The 22,261-nt window shown below is 48.3% G+C and overlaps 1 protein-coding gene across 2 annotated transcripts in view; it reads right to left on the bottom strand.

The window, feature by feature from the left end:
* Positions 1-5,915: 5,915 nt before the first annotated feature.
* The window catches only part of ACCS (1-aminocyclopropane-1-carboxylate synthase homolog (inactive)), a 68,589-nt gene continuing 52,243 nt past the window's right edge, over positions 5,916-22,261 (bottom strand). For both annotated transcript variants that reach the window (XM_068261230.1, XM_068261231.1), the window contains exons 11-15: positions 17,990-18,035; positions 14,125-14,266; positions 12,329-12,471; positions 11,295-11,448; positions 5,916-7,918 (exon numbers count right to left, since the gene is read on the bottom strand). In XM_068261230.1, coding sequence (XP_068117331.1) covers positions 7,638-7,918; positions 11,295-11,448; positions 12,329-12,471; positions 14,125-14,266; positions 17,990-18,035 — 766 coding nt within the window. In that variant the 3' untranslated portion in view covers positions 5,916-7,637. The remainder of the gene's footprint in view (positions 7,919-11,294; positions 11,449-12,328; positions 12,472-14,124; positions 14,267-17,989; positions 18,036-22,261) is intronic.

Below are 22,261 nucleotides of genomic sequence, written 5' to 3'. Positions count from 1 at the left end.
GACGAGGGAAGTACACAGGATGGGGGGAGCACAAGACGAGAGCACAGGACCAGGGGAACAAACGGGACAGGGACAGCACACAGGACGAGTGGTGCACAGGTCTGGATGTTTTTCGCGCAGGGTTGGTGACAGTGGGCCTTGGGTGGTACAATGTCCAAATCAGGCCCTGCACATCACATCTGTGAGTGCACAGAGGTGTCTTCACCTGATACTACAGCTTAGGTTCCTTGTGGCCACAGGTGGAGGACAGATGTTTGCCTTGAGAAAGGGACCCTGTGTGGTCCCGAAACATTGGCTTTTTGGGCTGTTTTCTATGAATGAATAACAATATATTTAAAAGGTGCAAGCTTTATCCTTGATAGGAAATGAGTAATGTCTGTATTATTACCTCACTCCCTGCTGGCAGTCAGACAGAAAGCAAAAGAGGAGTCATACGGCTTCACTACACTCTGCAAGCCAGGATAACTTACTTCGGCTGGATTTTCCCCACAGGAAACACACAGAGGAGGCAGCAATCGAGGAATTGGGAAGGTGGGGGCGGGGTTGCCAGGGATTGCTAGAATGTGCCATATATTTGCCAGGATTGCTGGGTAAGGTTGTTGGCAATTTACCAAGGATTGCCAGCGGTTTACCAGATACAGTGTTTGCCAAGGTTAATGGGTGTGCAGGGGCGGTTTTTAGACGTAGGCATTCCAGGTCATTGCCTGGAATGCCTTTGTTCCTGAAGGGTGCCACCCCCTTTATGAAGCACCACCCATGGACTAAGCCCCCACTGGTGTTAAGGCCACTTCCTCTAACACAGGAGACTTGGGTTCAAATCTCGGCTCTGCCTGTTTAATAAGCCAGCACCTATTTCAGTAGGAGACCTTGGGCAAGACTCTCTAATACTGCTACTGCCTATAGAGCGCGTCCTAGTGGCTGCAGCTTTGGTATTTTGAGTCAGCCAGGAAAAACGCACAATATACAGTAAATGTTATTTGTCTTTGTGCCTCTTTCTGTTCTATGCGCATCCTTCAGTTCCCTTCTGCCTTCTCCTGTCCCGCTTTGTGCTTCCTTCTGTCCCCTTTTGTGCCTCCTTCTGTCCCCTTGTGCTGCCTCTGCCCCCTGGGCATCCCTTTGTCCCACTGCGCCTAGGCTCTTTTTGTCCCAGGCGGAAGCACTGCACTGGTGACCGCACAGCTTCTGCTGCACTATAATCTGCATTTACACACTAAGCTAAAGGAATGCAGGAAGGAGTTGTGCAATAAAATGCGACCAGTATCGGTGGGTTGTTTGTATCTCGATGACTCTGTGTATTAAGCATCCACCTTATATGCCACATGGATCATATACTCTTTAGTGTGTGCATGGTTATTTTTCTTGGGGGGTGGTAGCGACAAAGGACTTCTTGCCAGGAGTGACAAAAAGCTTAGAAACGAGATTGCTGGAGACTTGCTAGAATTTGGCAGGCATCGTTGGGGATGGCCCGAGATTTTCCGGAGGTTTGCCAGGGTTTTCTAGAAATTTGATAGGATTTGCCGGGTTTGCCAGAGATTTACCCGGAGATTTGCAGAGGATTTTCCAAGGCTTGCTAGAGATTTGCTGGCCTCGGTATGCGCTGCGGAAGAGCTGCAGATATAAGAAGGCTCCGGAAGGTTCCAACAGGCGCTAGAGGTTCAGCCGCCTGGTCCACACTGTCTCCTCTCCTCTGTATGCTGCTCGCTACTTCCTGGTTTAGTGCGAGCGGCATACAGAGGAGAGGAGACAGTGGACCAGGCGGCTGAACCTCTAGCGCCTGCTGGAACCGCCGGAGCCTCCCTATCTGCTGCTCTTCCGCTGCATGAGGGGAGATAGGAGTCGGGGCCCCCAAGGAAAATTAAAAAAAACAGCAACACTTAATGGGCCCCTGAAGCAACGGAACTTCAGGGGCCCTCGTGCGGTGGCACGGCCTGCACGGCCGTATGTCCGCCCTTGTGCTGGAGGTATACTGTGGTTTGCAGTGGGTTCGCTAGGGATTTTCCACAGTTCTCTGTGTATTGGTTTGACACAATCCCGACATCTCGGCTGTAGCTTTACCATCTCTGCCACGGTACTGATCACAATTTCTCTCCTCACAGAACGTGGTGCACAAAGGTTCCTTGCTGGGATCTCACTGGTCATGGCTGCCTCCAGCTTCTGCATCTGTCTGGTGATCTTGTTTTGTATCCGGCCGCCGCAATATTCCCAGAGCCAGCGCCGGACGCCAAAGCCACAGAGCCTTCTGCTGTCTGTGCTCCTGCCTACAGGTCAGTACCAGGAACCAGGCTGATGATACCCCACTATCCACTGTGTACTGACCACATAGGGCCAATAACATGCTGTAATCCAGCTTGCATGCAAATTGAATACAGACCCGCCCCCTTTCCAGTAGTATACATCCCCACCATTAAATCCACCTCCTTTCTGCTCAAAAGCAGAACAGAGAGAGCGGCACACAGCTATTCCCACAAACACAACTTCCTGTGTGAAGCAGGAAAATAAGAGCCCCGCCCATACATTTTCTATAGGCTGTGAACTGTGTGGCCCCTCCCTATCCCCCTCTATTAGGACCTCCTTTTTTGGGGAGGGGGTGAAAGGTTTCCTCTGTGTGACTCCTCTGTTAATCTTCTTTTCAGGCCTCTTCTTCGCGGTGGCCTGGAGCCTCTACACCTGGCGGCACTGGGAGGAGATACGGAGTGACTGGACCGCCCTGGGATATTCCTATTGGCTGGGGGCGGTGGCCTGGACCACCCTGCTAATTCTTCTCCCCTCCATCAGTCTGGCGGAAGAATGTGCAGCTGTTGTAGATCGCAAAGCAATGCTGGTCTGACACGCCAGGCAGCCCCACTCCATGCAAACGTCATGCTAATTTGTATGCAGATATTTGCATAAAATAACATTTGCATCAACTCAGAATTATTAGCATCTCACTGACATCACTAAAGCAAAGTTTATTTTTTCATAAATGTGAGATTCCAAGAGCCCTTCGTGTCTGTGTGGCGTGTAACTCTGATGCAAGGCTGGATTTATACGTTTTCCTCCCGTAGTATGTTGGGGCTCCCCTTCCAAGTGCAACAGATCCCTCCCATTCCATGTGCTGCAGCCCCCTCCCATTCCATGTGCTGCACCCCTTCTCTTCCTTGCACAGCTCCCATGGGCATCAGCTTCCGTCTTTCATGTGTTTTCATTTGCAGCCTTATCTTTCATATGCTGCAACCCCTATATCATTTCCAGATATCCCCTTGGGCTGCAGCCACCCAAGGCCAGGGCCTGTGTGGCCTTTCCAGAATCCCGGCCCTGACTGTATGTATGTAGCACATGCATGTAACTCTATATATGTAGCACTGGTGTAACACTGTATATAGCAAATGTGTGTAGTACAGGTGTGTGATTAAGTATGTAGTACATGCATGTAAAACTATGTATAAGGTACATGTGTGTAACTGTATGAAGTACGTGTGTAACTATGTATGTAGATGCGTGTAACACTATGTATGCAGTACATGTGTGTAATTAAGTATGTAGTACATGCGTGTAACACTATGTATGTAGTATATGCCTGTAAGACTATGTATGAAGTACACGCGTGTAACTCTATGTATGAAGAGAAATGGTTCAGATTCTGGTTGCACAATTGATCAAAACAGGTGCAATGGTCTGAGCACAAGCAGACCAGCACGCTAAGAGCCAAGGATCAGAAGAAACTTGGTATATAATGTCAGAATTTTCCAGTATATTGTGGTCACAACATTTGCAAATAACATAGTTAGTGTAACTATGCTAAAATAACATAGTTACAGTAACTATGTTAAGTAACATAGTTGCAGCCGCTAGTGAAGGATCGGTCGCGATACTTCACAGGACTGCCCGCATTTAAAGTTACGCACGTTGCTAAGTAAGCAAAGCGCGCAACTAAGGAAGGCACGCCCCTTACATAGCAACGGACGCTGCTATGTATGGCATCCATAGCGGGCACTCCTTCATATTAAGCTGCGCTGCAGTACTATCAGGACTGATATCAGTGACGCTGGAGCGTCACTGCTCCTGAATGCACCGGAAGCAGGTGCCGAAAGGAAGGATCATGACGCACCCTCCTCCAGCTTATGTTTGCCGTTGCGTAGCATAGGCAGCCTTACACACGGAAGTCTCCCTCTGGGGCGGAGTGGCTGGGCAGAATAGGAGCGAGAGCGGTTGTCTCTCGCTCCTCATAGCAGGCTTTGGCGGGTCACTTGCTGTATAGTGCGTTCTGATGTGGGGGAACATCAAACTAGGATAATGCATTGCCGCACTGTAAAAAGGAATCCCCTCTCACGTAATGAGCTGCCCCATTACCCGTCGCCGTCAGTGTGTCAGATGCCGTCTATAAGGTATATTTAAAAAAAAAAAAAAAAAAGCTACACCATAAAGCAGAAAGATGTGCTGTTTTCGCACAGACTGTTGTTGCAATTTTGATTTATGCTACAGACAGAAAGTGGTTAAGTTTGATAGTACTCCTTTAATGAATCAAGCACTATGCCTGTTGTCATCCCAAAACAGGAAGTGCAGTTTCTGCAGGAAAAAAACAACAACTGACAAGCGAAGGTCCAGCAATACTTTCATTTATCTTTATACATTTATTGGTATAATAATGTCTGTGTTCTTTTTTGGCCAGAGTTTGTGTTTTAGGTGCTGTGATTGCCAGAGATCATGGCAGTGAATTTACTGGCCAATTGCTTTGCCCACACACACTGTGGGGAGCCTCCAGCCTCTCTCCCCTCCCCTCAGGGAAGCCTCGTTTCTCTCCCCTCCCCTGAGTGTAGGGCTCCGTTTCATCTATTCAATAGAATATTACCGCAAGTTAAAGGATACCAGAGCCCAACTTTCTGTGCTTAAAAAACATGTTGTGCTGGTGGGAGGGTGTCGGTGTTCACTTACCTCTCCCTTGTTCTCCCCGTTTTAACCCCCGTTACAGCTCCTGACCCGAGCGCCCAGTATGGAAATACTGCGTAGCGCAGTATTTCCTGTCTTCCTGTCTTCTCCCCTGTGAACGCGTTCCTCCGTCTTCCATAGATGCGCCCCCTCACTCCCGTGCTGCAGGTGTGCTGGCGTGCGCGCTCCATTGCCCTCTTCAGTTCTTGCTGTGGCGGCTGCTGGAGAGATACGTAAAGAGCGCACTTCCTCTTGCGCAGACTAGCCGCGACTGGAGGAAGTTACGGGACCTGGTACAGAAGATGGAGAAGACTGAGGACGGCAGCTTGGGAGCGATTCGTGCGCACGGGGCTGGAGGAAGCCCCAGGTATGTATAAAACGGTAAGTATTCTTAAAAGGACTCTGTAGGGGGTCGAGGGAAACTGAATTGAACTTACCCGGGGCTTCTAACGGTCCCCTGCAGACATACCATGCCCACGCAGCCACTCACCGATGCTCTGGCCCCGCCTCCGGTTCACTTCTGGAATTTCAGACTTTTAAGTCTGAAAACCACTGCGCCTGCGTTGCCGTGTCCTCAATCTCGCTGATGTCACTAGGAGCGTACTGCGCAGACACAGACCATACTGGGCCTGCGCAGTATGCTCCTGGTGACATCAGCGGTATCAAGGACACGGCAACGCAGGCGCAGTGGTTTTCAGACTTTGAAGTCTGAAATTCCATAAGTGAACCGGAGGCCGGGCCGGAGCATCGGTAAGTGGCTGCGCGGGCATGTTATGTCTGCGGGGGACCATTAGAAGCCCTGGGTAAGTTCAACTCATTTTCCCCCGACCCCCCTACAGTGTCCCTTTAACCTCTGGTACGCTTTAAGGAAACCAGAGATGAATGTTTTGGCACAAAATAAACATATCCCCCGATAGATTTTACAAAATAAATACTATACCTGGTATTTTCGCCACTCTGGTGTGCCGTTTCTTTGTATTTTTTTTACTAAAACTCCATACAAAACACAGTTCATCACAAAAGCATATTATTTAGTTGGCTTTGTGCAAAATTAAATCACCATTTCTAAAAACCTCTTATGGCTAACAAATATAGATAAAAAAATGTTTTTCAATATACCCTTACATTAGCAGCTCCTCCCATCTCATCACAGCTCTCTGTGATGCCTTGAATATACTGAACAGGAAAGCAGAGCAAGAAGGGGATAGGCTTGGGCTTGAAAAGACATCAGAGAAGACGGACTCAGCTACTATGATTCCTGAGCAAAGCCAGAGTGAATGCTCAGTCGGGGGTTTCATCAGGGCTGTTAACAAGCAAGCTGAGCAGTAAAGGATGAAACAGAGAGCAGGGTAGGTGTATTCTCTAATGTTCCCACTGATATATATGGTGAAATACATGAGGGGGCTTCGTCTCTGGTTCACTTTAAGCGCAGAAAGTTGGGCTCTGGTATCCTTTAAGTATGCATAAAGTTTTGCATAAAGCTGCAGTGTAGAAAAAAAAAAGATCTACAGTGCCAATTCATAAATCCTTCTCTCCTCAGCAGCCTCCGCCCAACTGCTCACTCCAAAACGTTCTCTGTCTACACCAAAGTCAATAGTCCCTGCCTATCATGCTTGTCTGTGAAACAGGTGGACATGGCTCCTGACTGAACACTAGGGGAGGAGTGATCAGGTAGTTGGAGGGTACTGAAGGGATGAGGATCGAATGATTGGTGCAGCAAGTATTTTTCCCCTTTATATTTAGGGCATCCTTTGGAGGGCCATGCCGGATAGGAGATACCCCCCATGTTGCAGGAAACAAAATGGATAAATCTCATCACACATGAAATACTGTCATCAGTTCACTGAGCATCAAACAATTAAACAGGACCCCCGACCTGGAATGTTTATATCCAGAGATAGAGCCATTGCGGACTAGAGTTCATCTGGTCCATGCTGGTACTGGAAAGCAATAGTGATGTCATATTTTGTCTATTTAGAGAAGATCAGAGGTAGACAGGAAGCACCGCCCCCTGTCTTCCTCTCAGCATCCTCAGATAGACAAGAAATGACATCACCAGTGTGGCTTAGAGGGGCACCAAGCTGCAATGGGCAGACCTCAGTATACGAACATCCAAGATGGGTGAAAGAGGGCAGTTTAGCCATTTGGGAGATGTGGTTAGGGATGGTCCCGTGACTGCCAAGGAGAAGGATGTGATCAGTTTGATCAGCTGATAGATTTGTAAAGGCTCTGATTTGCTGGTCATAATCATGTGTTAAACCAGAACGTCATCACAGCCAATCGGAACCTTAAAAATCTATGAACTGATTAAATGGATAACATGCTCTTCCATAAGTTCTCCTATGCAGGACCATCGCTACATGTGGTAGCAATCAAACAAGAGCAGTTGTGGTTTCGAGCTATAGGTAGGTCCTCCAGATGTGGTTGTTCCAGACATGATTCCTTTAGACTTGATCCTCCAGACATAGTTTCTCCAGACATGATTCTTTCAGGTGTGGCTCCTCCAGACTTAGTCCCTCCATGAAATGAGGTGCAATCATGTAAAAAAAAAAAAAACATTATGGGCCAGGAGTCGGCCACAGTTTGTGTCACTTTGATTGAACAAAAAGTTCCTGAATTTTGGTGGGTCCAGCCCACTGATCTAAATTTCTAATATAGTGCAGTGAGTTGTGGATGGGATCGGTCTTCTCATACGGTAAGAGGAGGACCATGGATAGTCTCCTCCACTCTTCTCATGGCTTCCCTGCCAGATTGCTGTAGACCTGGAAAACCTCTGGGTTCTGCTTGGCAAAATTTTCCACCGTGTTCCGCTGCAGCCAATCAGACGATCGCATCTGGCTCTGCAGCTGGACGATGAGGTCACTGAGGCTGGAGCCGGACGGCTCGTGGTGGCTGGAGACATAGATCACCTCGTCTGTGCTGTCCGCTTTCCCATCCTCCTCTGCCTCATTCTTCTGATCCAAGTGCAGCTCCTTCTCCCGGATCTCCAGAACCTTCCGGATTCGCTGCATTCCTATCAGCCAGAAATCAAAGCTGTCATTTCAAGGAGCATGTGGCCAAATCCGTTACAAGATCTATCTTGTGAGCTGTGGTGTCTATATTTGCCTATATCTGCCCATACCTGTATAACCTACCTACATCTGCTTATATCTGCCACCCTCCTAACTACCTATATCTGCCCAACCTACCTAAATCTGCCTATATCTGCCACACCATCCTAATCTACTTATTCCTTCCTCTTCTACCTACATCTGCCACACCCACCTAATCTACCTATATCTGCCCATCACTGCCTAGATCTACCTATAACTGCCTATATCTACCTACTTATATCTGTCCTTACCTGTCTATATCTACCTATACCTGCCTATAGCTGTCTATACCTACCTATCTGCCCATACTAACCTAATCAACCTATATCTGCCTATACCTACCAATATCTGCTTATACCTACTTATAAAAGCCCATACACACACATAGTGCATTAAAGTCAGCATGTGTAAGGACTTCCTCTGCCGATAATCCAGCATGTGTACAGCAACTCCCCACTGCTGCCCAGGCAGCGTTCCGCCAGGCGGATCAACTTAGCCGAACAACAGCTGATAGATTTTTTTCCCTCTTCACCACGTCCGCTGCGTAACCTCACATTTGCACCACTCCATCTGCACTCCGCATTGCATCAAAACGCGTTGTTAGCGTGCAGGCCACCTACGTGTCTGTACAGCATCAACCTAGTGATGTCTTGTGAGGGATCGGGTCCCAATACCCCCCCGGGCAACATCCATTTAGTGCAGGGGTGTCAAACTCAAATACAAAGTGGGCCGAAATTGAAAACAGGGACCTAGCCGCGGGCCAACCCTTAATGTCTACAGGCCACCTTATAAAGTTCCATAGTGTCTGATTGCCCCCCTTCCAACTCCTATACAATTCCCTGGTGTCTAGTGGTCCTCCCTTCCCTATACAGTTCCCTGGTGTCTAGTGGTCCTCCCTTCCCTATCAATTCCCTGGTGTCTAGTGGCCCCCACCGTCCACATACACTTCCCTAGTGTTTAGTGCTTTCCCCCTACCTCCCCCATTTGGCTTCTCTGGTGTTCTAGGGCTTTACCTCCAATATAACTTCCCTGGTGGTTTAGAGTGGGCCAAACATAATGCAAAGTGGAGAAACCCCTTGAGCGCCCAATTGAATGCCTCCGAGGGCCCAATTTGATCTGCGGGCCGGAGTTTGACATGTATGATCTAGCCTGTGCCAATATCTGCTTATAATCACCTATTATCAACCTACATGCCTTTACCTACCTATACACCTGCCCATATCTTCATGTGGCATGCTGGCACTGTGTGGCACTGTCATTGATAAGTAATGTGGATGTGTGGATAGAAGGATTATGATATTTTCTGTACATACATAACATGGGCTGCAGGTGGGATTTTCTCAACTAAAGCCTGGATCATATCATGCTCAGTAACGTTCAGTTACTGTTATGTTATTAGAGATAATCCGTAATAATAAAGACTCACCTGACCGTTCCCTCTTTCTGACGCTTCTTTAAAGCGGAACTGTAGATTCCTATTAAACACATTGTTTCACTTACCTGGGGCTTCCCCAAGCCCCCAGCAGCTGTCCTGTCCCGCGCCGCTCCTTGACGAGCCTCCGTTCTCCTGCCGCCAGCTACTTTCGGTTTTGCCACCGGGCCACTGCGCCTGCGCGGCTCTGGTCACACATATACTTTCTTCGCGTTCACCGCTATTGCAGAAGGGAACGCGAAGAAAGGATATGCTTGGCAGGGCTGCGCTGGCATTGACTTACAAGTCGAGGTACAGAACGGAGAGGCGGCGGGGGAACGGAGACTCGTGAAGACTCGCCGCGGGACAAGACAGCTGCTGGGGGCTTGCAGAAGCCCCAGGTAAGTGAAACAATGTGTTTAATTTGAATCTACAGTTCCGCTTTAAGTGTATTTGAAGTGAGAGACATAAGGATGTGGCCATATTTAATTCCTATTAAACAATACCAGTTGCCTTCCAATGCACTATACTTTACCTGTCTGTGTCTGCCGCTGGCTCCGGGCTCCATCCTCCGTCCATACACATGGCCCACGTGGTTGCCGGCGTACATGTGGGTGCGTGTATGACATCACACATGTGTCCATGTTACTCCAGAAACCACGTGGGGTGCCTGTATGGACGGAGCCTGGAGCCAGCGGTGGGCACAGACAAGTATAGTGCATCGGGCACCAGGGGGCACATTTAATAATCGGGGGGACAGCGTTGGGTTGGTGGACGTGGCGGCATAAAACCTGATCCATCAGGAATCGGCCTGCGGTGCATGGGCAGCTGGCAGATCTCTCTGTAATCAGATTTAATTAGAGAGAGATTTGTCTCTTGGCTGAATCTGCCCATCATCGCTAGGTGTATGTCCACCTTTAGAGGCAGTGGATCAGCAGATAATCTGCATTGTTTTAAGGAAATAAATATGGCAGCCTCCATATCCCTCTCACTTCAGGTGTGCTGTAGTGTCAGGAGGAAGTCCCAGTCAGCATCATGTATCACTGGGGCATATTCACTAAATATCTGTAAAATGTACGTGCGCAGAAAGCATTAGGAAGTTCACACAAATTGCGTTATACAGACATTGCGTATACTGCATGTATAATGCACGCTGTGCTATTTGCTCTTTGCGAATTTTACTGATAGTTAATAAATACACCCAGGGCCGGATTTAGGCCAAGGCCACCTAGGCCATGGCCTAGGGCACCACAGGAGCAATGGCACCAAAGCAACAGGTTAAACTGGTGGTGCAGCATTTGCAAGCTTGCAAATGCTGCAATTCAGTGAGATCAGGCGAGTGCCAGCCACCTGTGAAGCAGCCACTTTGCTCTCTGTGCACGTTGGCATTGTGGCGGGCAGCTACGGACTTGGGCGGCATTGGAGACGAAGGGGAAGAGGAAGCTTCTGCAGTGAAGGTGAACAGAGAAGTGAGTGACACTGATGGCTGCTGCGGTGTGGAGGGGAGCTATACTGATAGAGGGGGAGTGTGAAAGGGAGGGATTAAGGGAGTAATTAGGCTACCTATACTGGAGGCGGAGGGGAAGGGGTCATCAGGCAAACTATACTAGAGGGAAAGAGGTCTGTTGTCTACCTATACTGGAGGGGGGGGGGAGGGAAGTCATCAGGCTACCTATACTAGAGGGGAGGGTTCATCTGGCTACTTATACTGGTGCTAATGGGATAAGGGTCAACTCGCTACCTATACTGAAGGGGGGCGGCTGGTGACATTGGCCTTGGGCGGTAAAGAGTACAAATCTGGCCCTGAATACACCCCATTATGTCCTATAGCAGAGCATCGTGTATGTACAGCATTCGTTCCCCATGCGTTAGTGCTCCACACTCACCCAGCTGCAGGCGGTGCGTCTTGTCGGAGAAAATGACACGGAACCAGCCGGGCTCGGAACATTCGAAGGCTTTACCACAAGACAGAAGAACCTTGTTGTCCAGAAAGTGCCGCCACAGGATGACCTCCTCCTCAAAGGTTGTAGCCCTCAGATACTGGCGGAGGAACACACAAACGCTAATATCGGACCACAAACAGGGCATTCACAAACAACCTCTCAGCGTTACCGCAATTTATCTCCACTGACCAGAAACAACCTTACACATAACTGGCAACTTACTAACCTAGAAGTTCTCAAACTGGGAGCCACGGCTGCCCTCTGAGTTACAATGCCCCTATTCTGTTTCTCCTGCCGATTTTCGTGCTTCTAACCTGATCAGAGGGATCAGCAGCTTCTCCTCTCCCTCACCCTTCCCCTAGTGCCGGCTTTTCCTGATAGCCTCATTACACGGGACCAGCACTAGGGGGAAGAGTGAGGGAGAGGAGAGGTCACTGATCGCCCGCTGGCTCCCAGGATCAGGTGAGACCTGCGATCGGATTCTGCTGCTTTTAACTCTGCATGTAGAGGAGGACACGAGACTTAGGGGGGCACGAAGGAAGATGCAGAACAAACAAGGACACAAACAGGGACGGAAGAGGACAAGGACAAAGGTGGACACAAAGGGGAAAGGAGGAAGACAGAGGGGACAAACAAGGACATGAGGAAACATAGGGAGACTAAGGAGGACATGGGACGAACAAGGACACAAAGGGGGATGAAAGAGGACACAGGACAAATGGGGACATAAAGGGGGACAGAGGAGGACACATGAGACAATGTGTAAAATGGTAAGTGTGCATTTTGGTAATTATTTTTGTCAAGGGGTGCCTTGAACAAGATGTTGAGTCATCAAGGGTGCTTTGTCCCGGAAAAGTTTGAGAACCACTGTACTAACCTTTCAGCCACCCCAACTATGATCTGACCCAGGCAGTGGCTGCCTTGTTATCTAGGGATGGAAACCCTTGTATTTTACAGGCGGAGGCGGAGTCTCTCACCTTTCGAAAGTCGATCCAAGTGAAGAATCCAGCGTGTCGGTTGAGGAAAGGGACTCCCAGCGCCCGCAGTTCATCCGCCACGTATTCCTGAGCGGCCCGCAAGCGAGCGTGGTTCACCCGCAGATAAACCTGGTTAATCCAGTCTGTAGAGGCATAGAAGCACCACAAATGTCAGCATTGCGCGGAATAAACACAGACAATGATAAACGTGCATCACATGACACCACCGTATATCATCACTAATATTATAAATGCAGATGTTTGTTACTCAATCACGCAACAATGGCTGAACGGATTTGAACGGATTTGAATGGAATTTGGCACACACATAGTACACTACCTGGAATAACATATAGGATACTTCTTATCCCTATAACCAAAAAGTGGGCGGAGACAAATACAAATTTCACTGGGAAAATGTAAACGGCAGCCATTCTTACACCTTTTATTCCCCTACACATTCCGAGTGGTTTGGGTCACCCTGAGCTGCTTGGTTACTCTGTTGTACTCGTCCAAGCCCTATTTCATACAGCCTTATCAATCCCTGCCATGTACTGATGAGGACCAAACTTCTGAAATGGGCTGTCACATGTGGGTTTGATATGGCTGTGTAAAACTTAAAGCTATAAGCTTGCTATATACCAGCGGTTCTGGATGCTTGCTTGGCTTAACAAGGGCGAAAAGGGATAATTTGCATATTTTAGTAGTAGTGCATTGTGGGTAACCACAAATGTTCATTTATAACTGAATTATTGCAAATTTCCTTCTGTTTTAAGAAGGCAATTACACCAAGTTACACTGTTAATGGCAGGGTTCTCAAACTTTACACAGTTGGTCACTGGGTGACTGGGATTAATATTCAGGGAAGTGGTTGGAGCCTACAAAAGCCATTCAAAATTCACCTATTGATTTTCAAGGGGAATATTTAATTGCTGCCATTCTTGCACTGTTAATGGCACAAGCCTCAAACCTGGTAGCCAGTTGCTCATTGGGTGACTGGGGTTCAAATTCAGAAAAGTCCTGAATTCCCAGTCACTACCCCTCCCTATTGTGTAGTGTGGTGTCCCTCCCCTACTCTGCTGCAGGAGGAGGGGCCTGCATGCAAAAGATTCCCAATCACTGCCTCTCCCCATTGTGTAGTGTGGTGTCCTCCCCCCTGCTATGCTGCAGGAGGAGGGGCCTGCATGCATGAGATTCCCAATCACTGCCCCTCCCCATTGTGTAGTGTGGTGTCCCTCCCCCCTACTGTGCTGCAGGAGGAGGGGCCTGCATGCAGGATATTCCCAATCACTGCCTCTCCCCATTGTGTAGTGTGGTGCCCCACCTCCTACCCTGCTACAGGAGGGGGGGCCTACAAGCAGGAGATTCCCAATCACTGTTCCATCCTCCTGCTCTGCCTAAAAAGAGGGAGGGGAATGCATGCAGGAGATTCCAAAAACTTCCAGGGATTACTGACTTTAGGTGCGTTCTCTGCTATGGCAATAGCCTATGCTGGCAGGGAGGAGATGCACACATCTGTAGAGATGTTGGGAATGACCGATTTTCCTCTCTACATAGTGATCACTCACTAATTCCGCTCACTCGCCACTTCCTGTCAGGTGATTTTCCACCGCATCACATGATCATCACTGGAGAGTAGTAGGTAGGTCAGCTCAGTAAAATATGGTTAGTGTATTTATTACGTGATGTAGTGAAGACTATTTCTTGTTAGAGGAGGCAGAGTTACACCGTAATGCTTTATCGTCACTGTAAATCTTTACAAGGTACACACTGTAAGCCCCTCCCCCTAGCCTCACCCCGGTCCCGCATCAGCTGGGCTATCTTGAATTGGATTGGTCCACAGACACCGTGGAAGTAGCAGAGGGAGGCCACACCATTGCAGACATCTTGGTTTGTTGAGTAGAGAGTGCCGAAACGTATTCCGGACACGGCAAAGTCCTAAAGGCAGAAATATCTCCAGTGAGGGTTTTTTATTATTATGTATATATATATATATATATATATATACATATATATCGCCAACATATAATAGTAAAACACAAATAAATACACAAGATGTTCACAAGTCTGTACAATCAGGACATCCAGCACTACAAATACATACATGGTTGATACTGGGGCGTGTTCATATGATAACTTACAGCAGAATAACAAACACTAGAAGGAGGTCCCTGCCATTGGGATCTTACACTCTAGAGCAGGGGTCTCAAACTCAATTTACCTGGGGGCCGCAGGAGGCAAAGTCAAGATGAGGCTGGGCCGCATAAGGAATTTCACAATCGCGGCGCATCGCCGCCTCTGCCCGCCCCTCTCACTCTTCCTTCACAGAGAGGGGCGAGGAGAGGCAGCAATCCGTGCAGCGATTGACGTCAGCTCTGCCCCTTCCAGGAAATGCCGGCGGATTGCCCCCCCCCGGGCGATTTGGGGGCTCTGTAGCCCTCGTTTAGCGGCGGGGATGCGGCAGATTACTTGGGAGCACTGAAGCGAACTATAAGGAAGCTTTTGCCGGCGAGGGCCACAAAATATTGTATCGAGGGCCGCAAATGGTCCGCGGGCCGCGAGTTTGAGACCCCTGCTTTAGAGGGTAGTGGGGTGGAGACATTAGGGGGAGGAGACTGTCCTTGCGAACTTACATTCTAGAGCAGGGGTGTCAAACTCAATCATGTATGGGACCACAATCTACAACATAGTCTAAGTCCTGGGCCAAATTGTTTATTAGGATTTAACATTTGAGAAGTCTCACGCTAAGTGGGAAAACTAGCAAACATGGAGGGTTGCCCCTCGCTCTTCTTCACAGTAGTTCAGTGGAGCAGTTTTAATATTGAGGTATGTCATGTGATCAGGGGAAGGAGGTATGGAAGAAGGTGTGTGTGTGTGTGTGTGTGTGTGAGTGTGTATGTAGTGTGTGTGTGTGTAGTGTGTGTAATGTTTGTGTGTAGTGTGTGTGTGTGTGTGTGTGTGTGTGTGCGTGCGTAGTGTGTGTGTGTAGTGTCTGTATAGTGTGTGTAGTGTGTGTGTGTGTGTATAGTGTGTGTGGTGTGTGTGCGTAGTGTGTGTGTGTGTGTGTGTGTGTGTATGTGAGTGTGTAGTGTGTGTGTGTGTGTGTGTGTGTGTGTGTAGTGTGTGTGTGTGTGTGTGTGTGTATGTGAGTGTGTAGTGTGTGTGTGTAGTGTGTGTGTGTGTGTAGTGTGTGTGTGTGTAGTGTGTGTGTAGTGTGTGTGTGTAGTGTGTGTGTGTGTGTGTAGTGTGTGTGTGTGTGTGTAGTGTGTGTGTGTGTGTGTGTGTGTGTGTATGTGAGTGTGTAGTGTGTGTGTGTGTGTGTGTGTGTGTGTATGTGAGTGTGTAGTGTGTGTGTGTGTGTAGTGTGTGTGTGTGTAGTGTGTGTGTAGTGTGTGTGTAGTGTGTGTGTGTGTGTGTGTGTGTAGTGTGTGTGTGTAGTGTGTGTGTGTGTGTGTAGTGTGTGGTGTGTGTGTGTGTAGTGTGTGTGTGGTGTGTGTGTGAGTGTGTAGTGTCTAGTGTGTGTGTAGTGTGTGTATGTTTCGCGCCGTCAAAGACTGTGGCGCATCATCAGGACCTGATGATGCGCCAGTCTTTGACGGTGCACAACGGCTGTAGACCGCTCTCATATGCCTGGTACAGGCATATGAGGTGCTCTCTCCATCTGGTGGAGGTACTCTCTCCATCTTTTGATAGAAATGATGTTGTTATGCCTTTTAATGGATTGAAATAAATGTAATGTTTTACCTGGAAGTGCACCACCGCTTGCTTCTTCTACATTGAACTGGTCACTGGGATTGGTGAGTTGCACTTCACAGTGCAGAGCCCTGCTGCCTGTGCATAAGCATTTTGCTCCACTTTTGTGTGTGTTTTTTTTTTTTTACTGATGCCTAACTCTTAATCCTCCACACACACATAAACTCAACCTCCCATCATCACTGCCGATCAATGCCCAACACCCCCATCGGGAAAAAAACGTAATTTCGCGAGAGCCACTGTAGGCACTTATTGATATATCAGCATTGAGTTTTGCATTCGTTTTGGGTCGCCTGCAGTAGCCTAAATTATCCCTCAATGCTGATATTTCAATAGGCGCCTATGGCTGCGCTCGAACTTCCGGCACTAGCTGGCACCAAAATTGCCTGCTTCGATTAGAGCAGTCTTTTCTCCCCCCTTCTGATAGTTTACCGCTGAAGACCCCACAGCCATAAAAGCAGAGCAGCACCAAAGCTCACTACATCACACACACCAGCCGTGCAGATCAAGCTCCTTGCTGTGAAGCTTTGCCTTGTTATGCACCTAAATGAATGTTGGTTTAAGCCCCATAATCACACTCTATTACTGTTGATAATTACTAGCGATTGGGCGACAAATCCGTCAAATTCACGAATTCCTCACATATTGGGAAATATTCGAGATTCGTGGATTCAAATCCCGACGCCATTTACCGCTCGCCGAATCCGCCGAAACCCGATGCTGCGTCCCCGTGCATCCGCCACTCGCCCTCCTCCGTCCCTCTGCGCCTTCTCCGCTCGCCCCCCGTATAGTTAAAAAGTATCCGCTTACCCATCCAGAGCGGAGCTCGGAGCGGCAGACCTCACGCTGACTTCCTTGTTCCCCCTAGTGACCGGCTTTTACTATTACATCATCAGTAAAGCCAGTCCGGCCACTAGTGGGAACAGGGAAGTAAGGAAGAGGTCTGCCGCTCTGCGCTCCACTTTTTTATGCAGGGGGGGTGAGCAGAAGGAGGGATTGGGCTATGTGAAGGCCCCTATACCTACCTACCTACGTGAAGGCCCTATACCTACCTACCTACCTATGTGAAGGCCCCTATACCTACTTACCTACCTATGTGAAGACCCCTATACCTACCTACCTCTACCTACCTACATGAAGGCTCATATACTTACCTACCTACCTACCTACGTGAAGGCCCCTATACCTACCAACCTACCTATGTGAAGGTCCCTATACCTACCAACCTACCTATACTGAAGGCCCTATACCCTGCTACCTATACTGAAGGCCCCTTTACCTACCTACCTATACTGAAGGCACATGTACCTTGCTACCTATACTGAAGGCCCCTACGCCTACCTACCTATACTGAAGGCACATGTACTTTGCTACCTATACTGAAGGCACATGTACTTTGCTACCTATAGTGAAGGCACATGTACTTTGCTACCTATAGTAAAGGCAAATGGACCTTGCTACCTATAGTGAAGGCAAATGTACCTTGCTACCTATACTGAAGGCCCATATACCCTGCTACCTATACTGAAAGCTGCCTATATTGAAGGCACCTATACCTAGCTAGCTATACTGTGGGTACCTATGCCTGGGTACCTATACTGCGGCAATTATACCACGGATCGCACAATTCTTATGTGCAGGATTCGTTAGATTCGTGATTCGAAAGGTTCGAAATATTCGATAACCTTCATAGATTTGTATTCGGATTCGAAGAAATTGTAGATTCATCCCATCCCTAATAATTACTCACTAGCTGTTAGGGTGACACTGTGGTGAATGAGTACTGTACATACACGATGTTTGGTTATAGCTCAGCAGCATATGGAGGAGAGATAATGGACACTGTGTGAGTGAGTGGCATCTTGTGCGAGTGAGAAAACAATATACCACAATGTATCCTATACTCACCTTACTAACACCCCACATCACATGCGTCCTCTGGGGATCTGGGAGTCTGAGAAAATGCAAACATCAGAAACAAAGGGATACTGTAAACAGAAAGTTTATAAAATATGAATCATAATCTGACGTGAGAAGCAGCTCAAAAATATCAGATTTTTTTTTCATGATCTGATAACATGACCTGTGAGAGAGGCACAAATTTCAGAGGAATATAACAGCCAAGACTATGTGATAACACAAGACCCATAGCCTCGCTTCCAGAAAGCATGAACTGGTACAAGAGAGGCTCTGGCTCCTCGGGGGTGGGGCCTTATTCTCAGCAGGTAACACTTTTCTTTGGACAGCCAATTCAGGAAGCTTAAAGTGGGCCTAAACTCACAACTTCCTCTCTGCTCTAAAAGATAACTCAGAGCATAATAACGTTTAAAGAAAAACATTTCTTTTTTACAACTTATAGAAATCCTAAAATAAAACCCTTAAAGGAGTCATCGGGGGAAAAAGTAATAAAATAAGTGCTACTAACCCGGGGCTTCGTCCAGCCCCAAGCTCCCAGCATGTTCCTCGCCGCAGCTCTCCCTGCAGCCGTCCGCCACAGCTCCCTCCCGGTCCCCCAAGATGACGTCAGGAAGACCTCCAGGTTGGCCTGTACTGCGCCTGCGCGAGGGGCGCTGTCAATCACCGCCACGCGGGCCGGAGCGGACTGCGCAGGCGCAGAACTACTACCACCTGCACAGTCCGCTCCGGCCCACGTGACGGTGATTGACAATACCGCTTGCACAGGCGCAGTACAGGCCAACCTGGAGGTCGTCCTGACGTCATCTTGGGGGACCGGGAGGGAGCTGTGGCGGACGGCTGCGGGGAGAGCTGCGGCGAGGGACATGCTGGGAGCTTGGGGCTGGAGGAAGCCCCCGGTAAGTAGTACTTATTTTATTACTTTTCACTGATGAATCCTTTAAAGGACTTACGAGGCCAAAAATCGAAAATTTGATCATTACCTGTTTAATATTTGAATCCATAGGGGAGTTCCTCCGCGCCCTCCGCCGTAAAAGTATTCTTTGTATTGCCCCTAGGCTGCGACCCGACCTCACAGCACGGGTCGTCTCCTATGCCACACTCAAGATGGCCGCCGCAAAGATCCGCAGTTGCGCAGTACGCATGGCGGAGAGTGCGGCTGCGCAGCTCTCCGCCCTCGCCCAGCTGTCACACTAGGAGGACGCTGACAGCGAGCACGCGGCTGGGCGAGGGCGGAGAGCTGCGCAGCCGCACTCTCCGCCATGCGTACGGCGCAGCCGTGGATCTTTGCGGCGGCCATCTTGAGTGTGGCATAGGAGACGACCCGTGCTGTGGGGTCGGGTCACAGCCAGGGGGCAATACAAAGAATACTTTTGCGGCGGAATAGAGCGGAGGGTGCAGAGGAAATCCCCTATGGATTCAAATATTAAACAGGTAATGATCAAATTTTCGATTTTTGGCCTCGTAAGTCCTTTAAGTGTTAACTTCCTGGACATTGCTGGGAGCACAGAAAGGGTTAACCTTCAGTGTTTACATATCATCACAGCCCTGATTCACTCTTGCTGAGAAAGGGCTAATTAGACAGACTGATCTCCCTAAACACACACAGAGTGGATTTCTCTGCAACTATGGGGTCGATTCATAAAGCCTTACTGCATTCAGTAATGCAGAAAACAGCTGACTTTACCGAGCACTTAGGAAAATGTCAATTTATAAAAGCTGTTTCACGTGAAAAGCTGACAGTACCGAGCAGTGAGGTAAATTACCGACCACAAATGTCAGTAAATGTAATTTCATAAAGCCTACAACATGTGGTAAAGCCAAAATAGTGCAGAGTCTGTGCGAGGAGACTGTGCTGGCAGCCATGACTCACAAGCAGAAGCAGTGATAGCTGTAACAGGAGCAGGGAGCCAATAGAAACAGCCTCTGTCTTCTGCAAGTCTGAATGATGGAATCTGACAGGACCCGCAGCCTTCTCAAGCAGGACAAGCTTTTAAACCCCCCAGGGCAGCAGAGTGATCTGATCCAAACAGGCTTCCCCTAAATACCTTCGGCTGTTTAAAGGGGTTCTGTGTAGTTAAAAAATAAAGCAAAACCAATCACTTACCTGGGGCTTCTATCAGCCCCCTGTAGCTGTCATGTCCCGCACCATCCTCCTATGATTCTCCGTTCCTCATCACTGGCACTGGTCAATTATTCGTTTAACAAGACGAATAGTGCGCCCTCCCGCTCACGTCTCCGGGAGCTTACGGCGCAGACGCAGTGCAAGGTTTTCTCATACTGCGCCTGCGCAGTAAGCTCCCGGAGACGTGAGCGGGAGCAAGCATGTGTGCGGCAAGGGCCAAGCAGCCGCAGTTTCGCTATGGGGGTAATTGGACCGGAACGGCGGCGGGGAATAGATGAACGTAGATGACAGCGTGGGACATAACAGCTACAGGGGCCCGATAGAAACCCTAGGTAAGTTCCTTTTTTAACCTCACAGAACTTCTTTAACTTCTTGGGGTCCTGTTTGAAGTTGCGTAGGAGCTAGTGGGGAAAATCACCTAAGCGTGACGTGTAAAGTTTCTTGAAATTCTTCTAAGCTGTGGCAATTAAATAGAATGTTAACTCTCTAGTAAGGCCACATCTGGAATATGGAATACAGTTCTGGGCACCACATTACAAAAAAGATATTGAAGTTTTAGAGCAGGTGCAGAGACGAGCAAAAAAATTGATACGTGGGATGGAGGGTCTCACTTACCAAGAAAGGTTAGATAAACTGGGTTTATTTAGTCTAGAGAAAAGACGCCTTAGAGGGGATTGAATGAACATGTATAAATACAACAGAGGGCAATATAATAGCTTGGCGGATGAGCTTTTTGTCCCTAGGCCTTCTCAAAGGAATAGAGGACACGATCTGCGCATGGAGGAAAAACGTTTTAGCCATTTATTTAGGAAAGGGTTCTTTACAGTAAGAGTGATTAAGATGTGGAATGCGTTGCCACAGGAAGTCATTATGGCAAAATCTATACCTGCATTTAAAGGGGGCTTAGATGCTTTCCTTGAGTTGAATGACATCCATGGCTACAATTACTAGGTAATGCCCAATGATGTTGATCCAGGGATTTTATCTGATTGCCATCTGGAGTCGGGAAGGAATTTTTCCCTTTGGGGGCTAATTGGACCATGCCTTGTAAGGGTTTTTTCGCCTTCCTCTGGATCAACAGGGATATGTGAGGGAGCAGGCTGGTGTTGTACTTTGTACTGGTTGAACTCGATGGACGTATGTCTTTTTTCAACCAAAATAACTATGTAACTATGTTAGACTAATAGACACATTCAGAGCAATCAGAGGCAGTATAACAAAACATGTACATCTAAAGTGATGTCTGGAATGCCTCTTACTATTGTAATGCCCTCACTGCACGGAACAGCTTGTAACAACACAGAGATATTCCGCTCTCTTCTGCTGTTACCGAAAAGGTTTTTGTGAATGGGCTTCAGTAATTTACAGAACTTCTTCCTCACCTGTGAAAATGTTTATGAATTAGCACACAAAAGTATAAAATACCGATTGCGGTATTATCCCGACTGTTTTATGAATCGACCCCTATGTGTGTTTTCATTGTATGCTGTGCAACGGTTTAGGTCTGTTTTACATTCCTGTTTGGTCCACCCTCTCCCCACCAAAAAAATTCATAAAAAAATAAATAGAACCCGTTGAAAATGCCTTATTAAAGAGCCATGGTGACTAGGGCTGAACGGTTCGGCGGTTTTAAACCGTAACCGCGATTCCTGTAAAGACGATACAGGGATCGTCAATACCTACGGTTTTCCAGGCACCAGCTATGCTTGTCCGTGCGGCTCCACCTACCACCGCCGTCATATCATGAAGATGCAGTGATTGGCAGAAGCTGTGCCTGCTCTGTACAGCTCCGCCTACGCTGCGGGCCCCCTGATGCTCAGAGCGGATTTTCTTTTGTCATGTGATCCGCTTCCTCCGGTGCCTTCTGTCAGTAGTATCAGTATCTCATGCACCTCATGCAATCTCCACTTAATCATCGGAGACCCCTTCTCTGTGAGCCTCCAGGTCTGTTCGGCAGTGTAGTTGTTTCACTAGCTAAGCTGCTCCACTCCACAAGTTACATTCTTGCGTCTTCAATAGTACGGAAGGCGGGCAGACGGTCTGCCTGTCCCAACTTCCGATGCAGTTTACTGTTGCTTAGGTCCTGTAATCTGTCTCCCCCTCACTCTCTTCTCTACCAACTTGCCGGAGTTCTGGCTTCT

Source organism: Hyperolius riggenbachi, chromosome 11 (assembly GCF_040937935.1).
Source record: "Hyperolius riggenbachi isolate aHypRig1 chromosome 11, aHypRig1.pri, whole genome shotgun sequence".
NCBI classification, from domain to species: domain Eukaryota; kingdom Metazoa; phylum Chordata; class Amphibia; order Anura; family Hyperoliidae; genus Hyperolius; species Hyperolius riggenbachi.
Note: the sequence above shows the minus strand (reverse complement) of the source record. Positions and strands in the feature narration are given on the sequence as shown.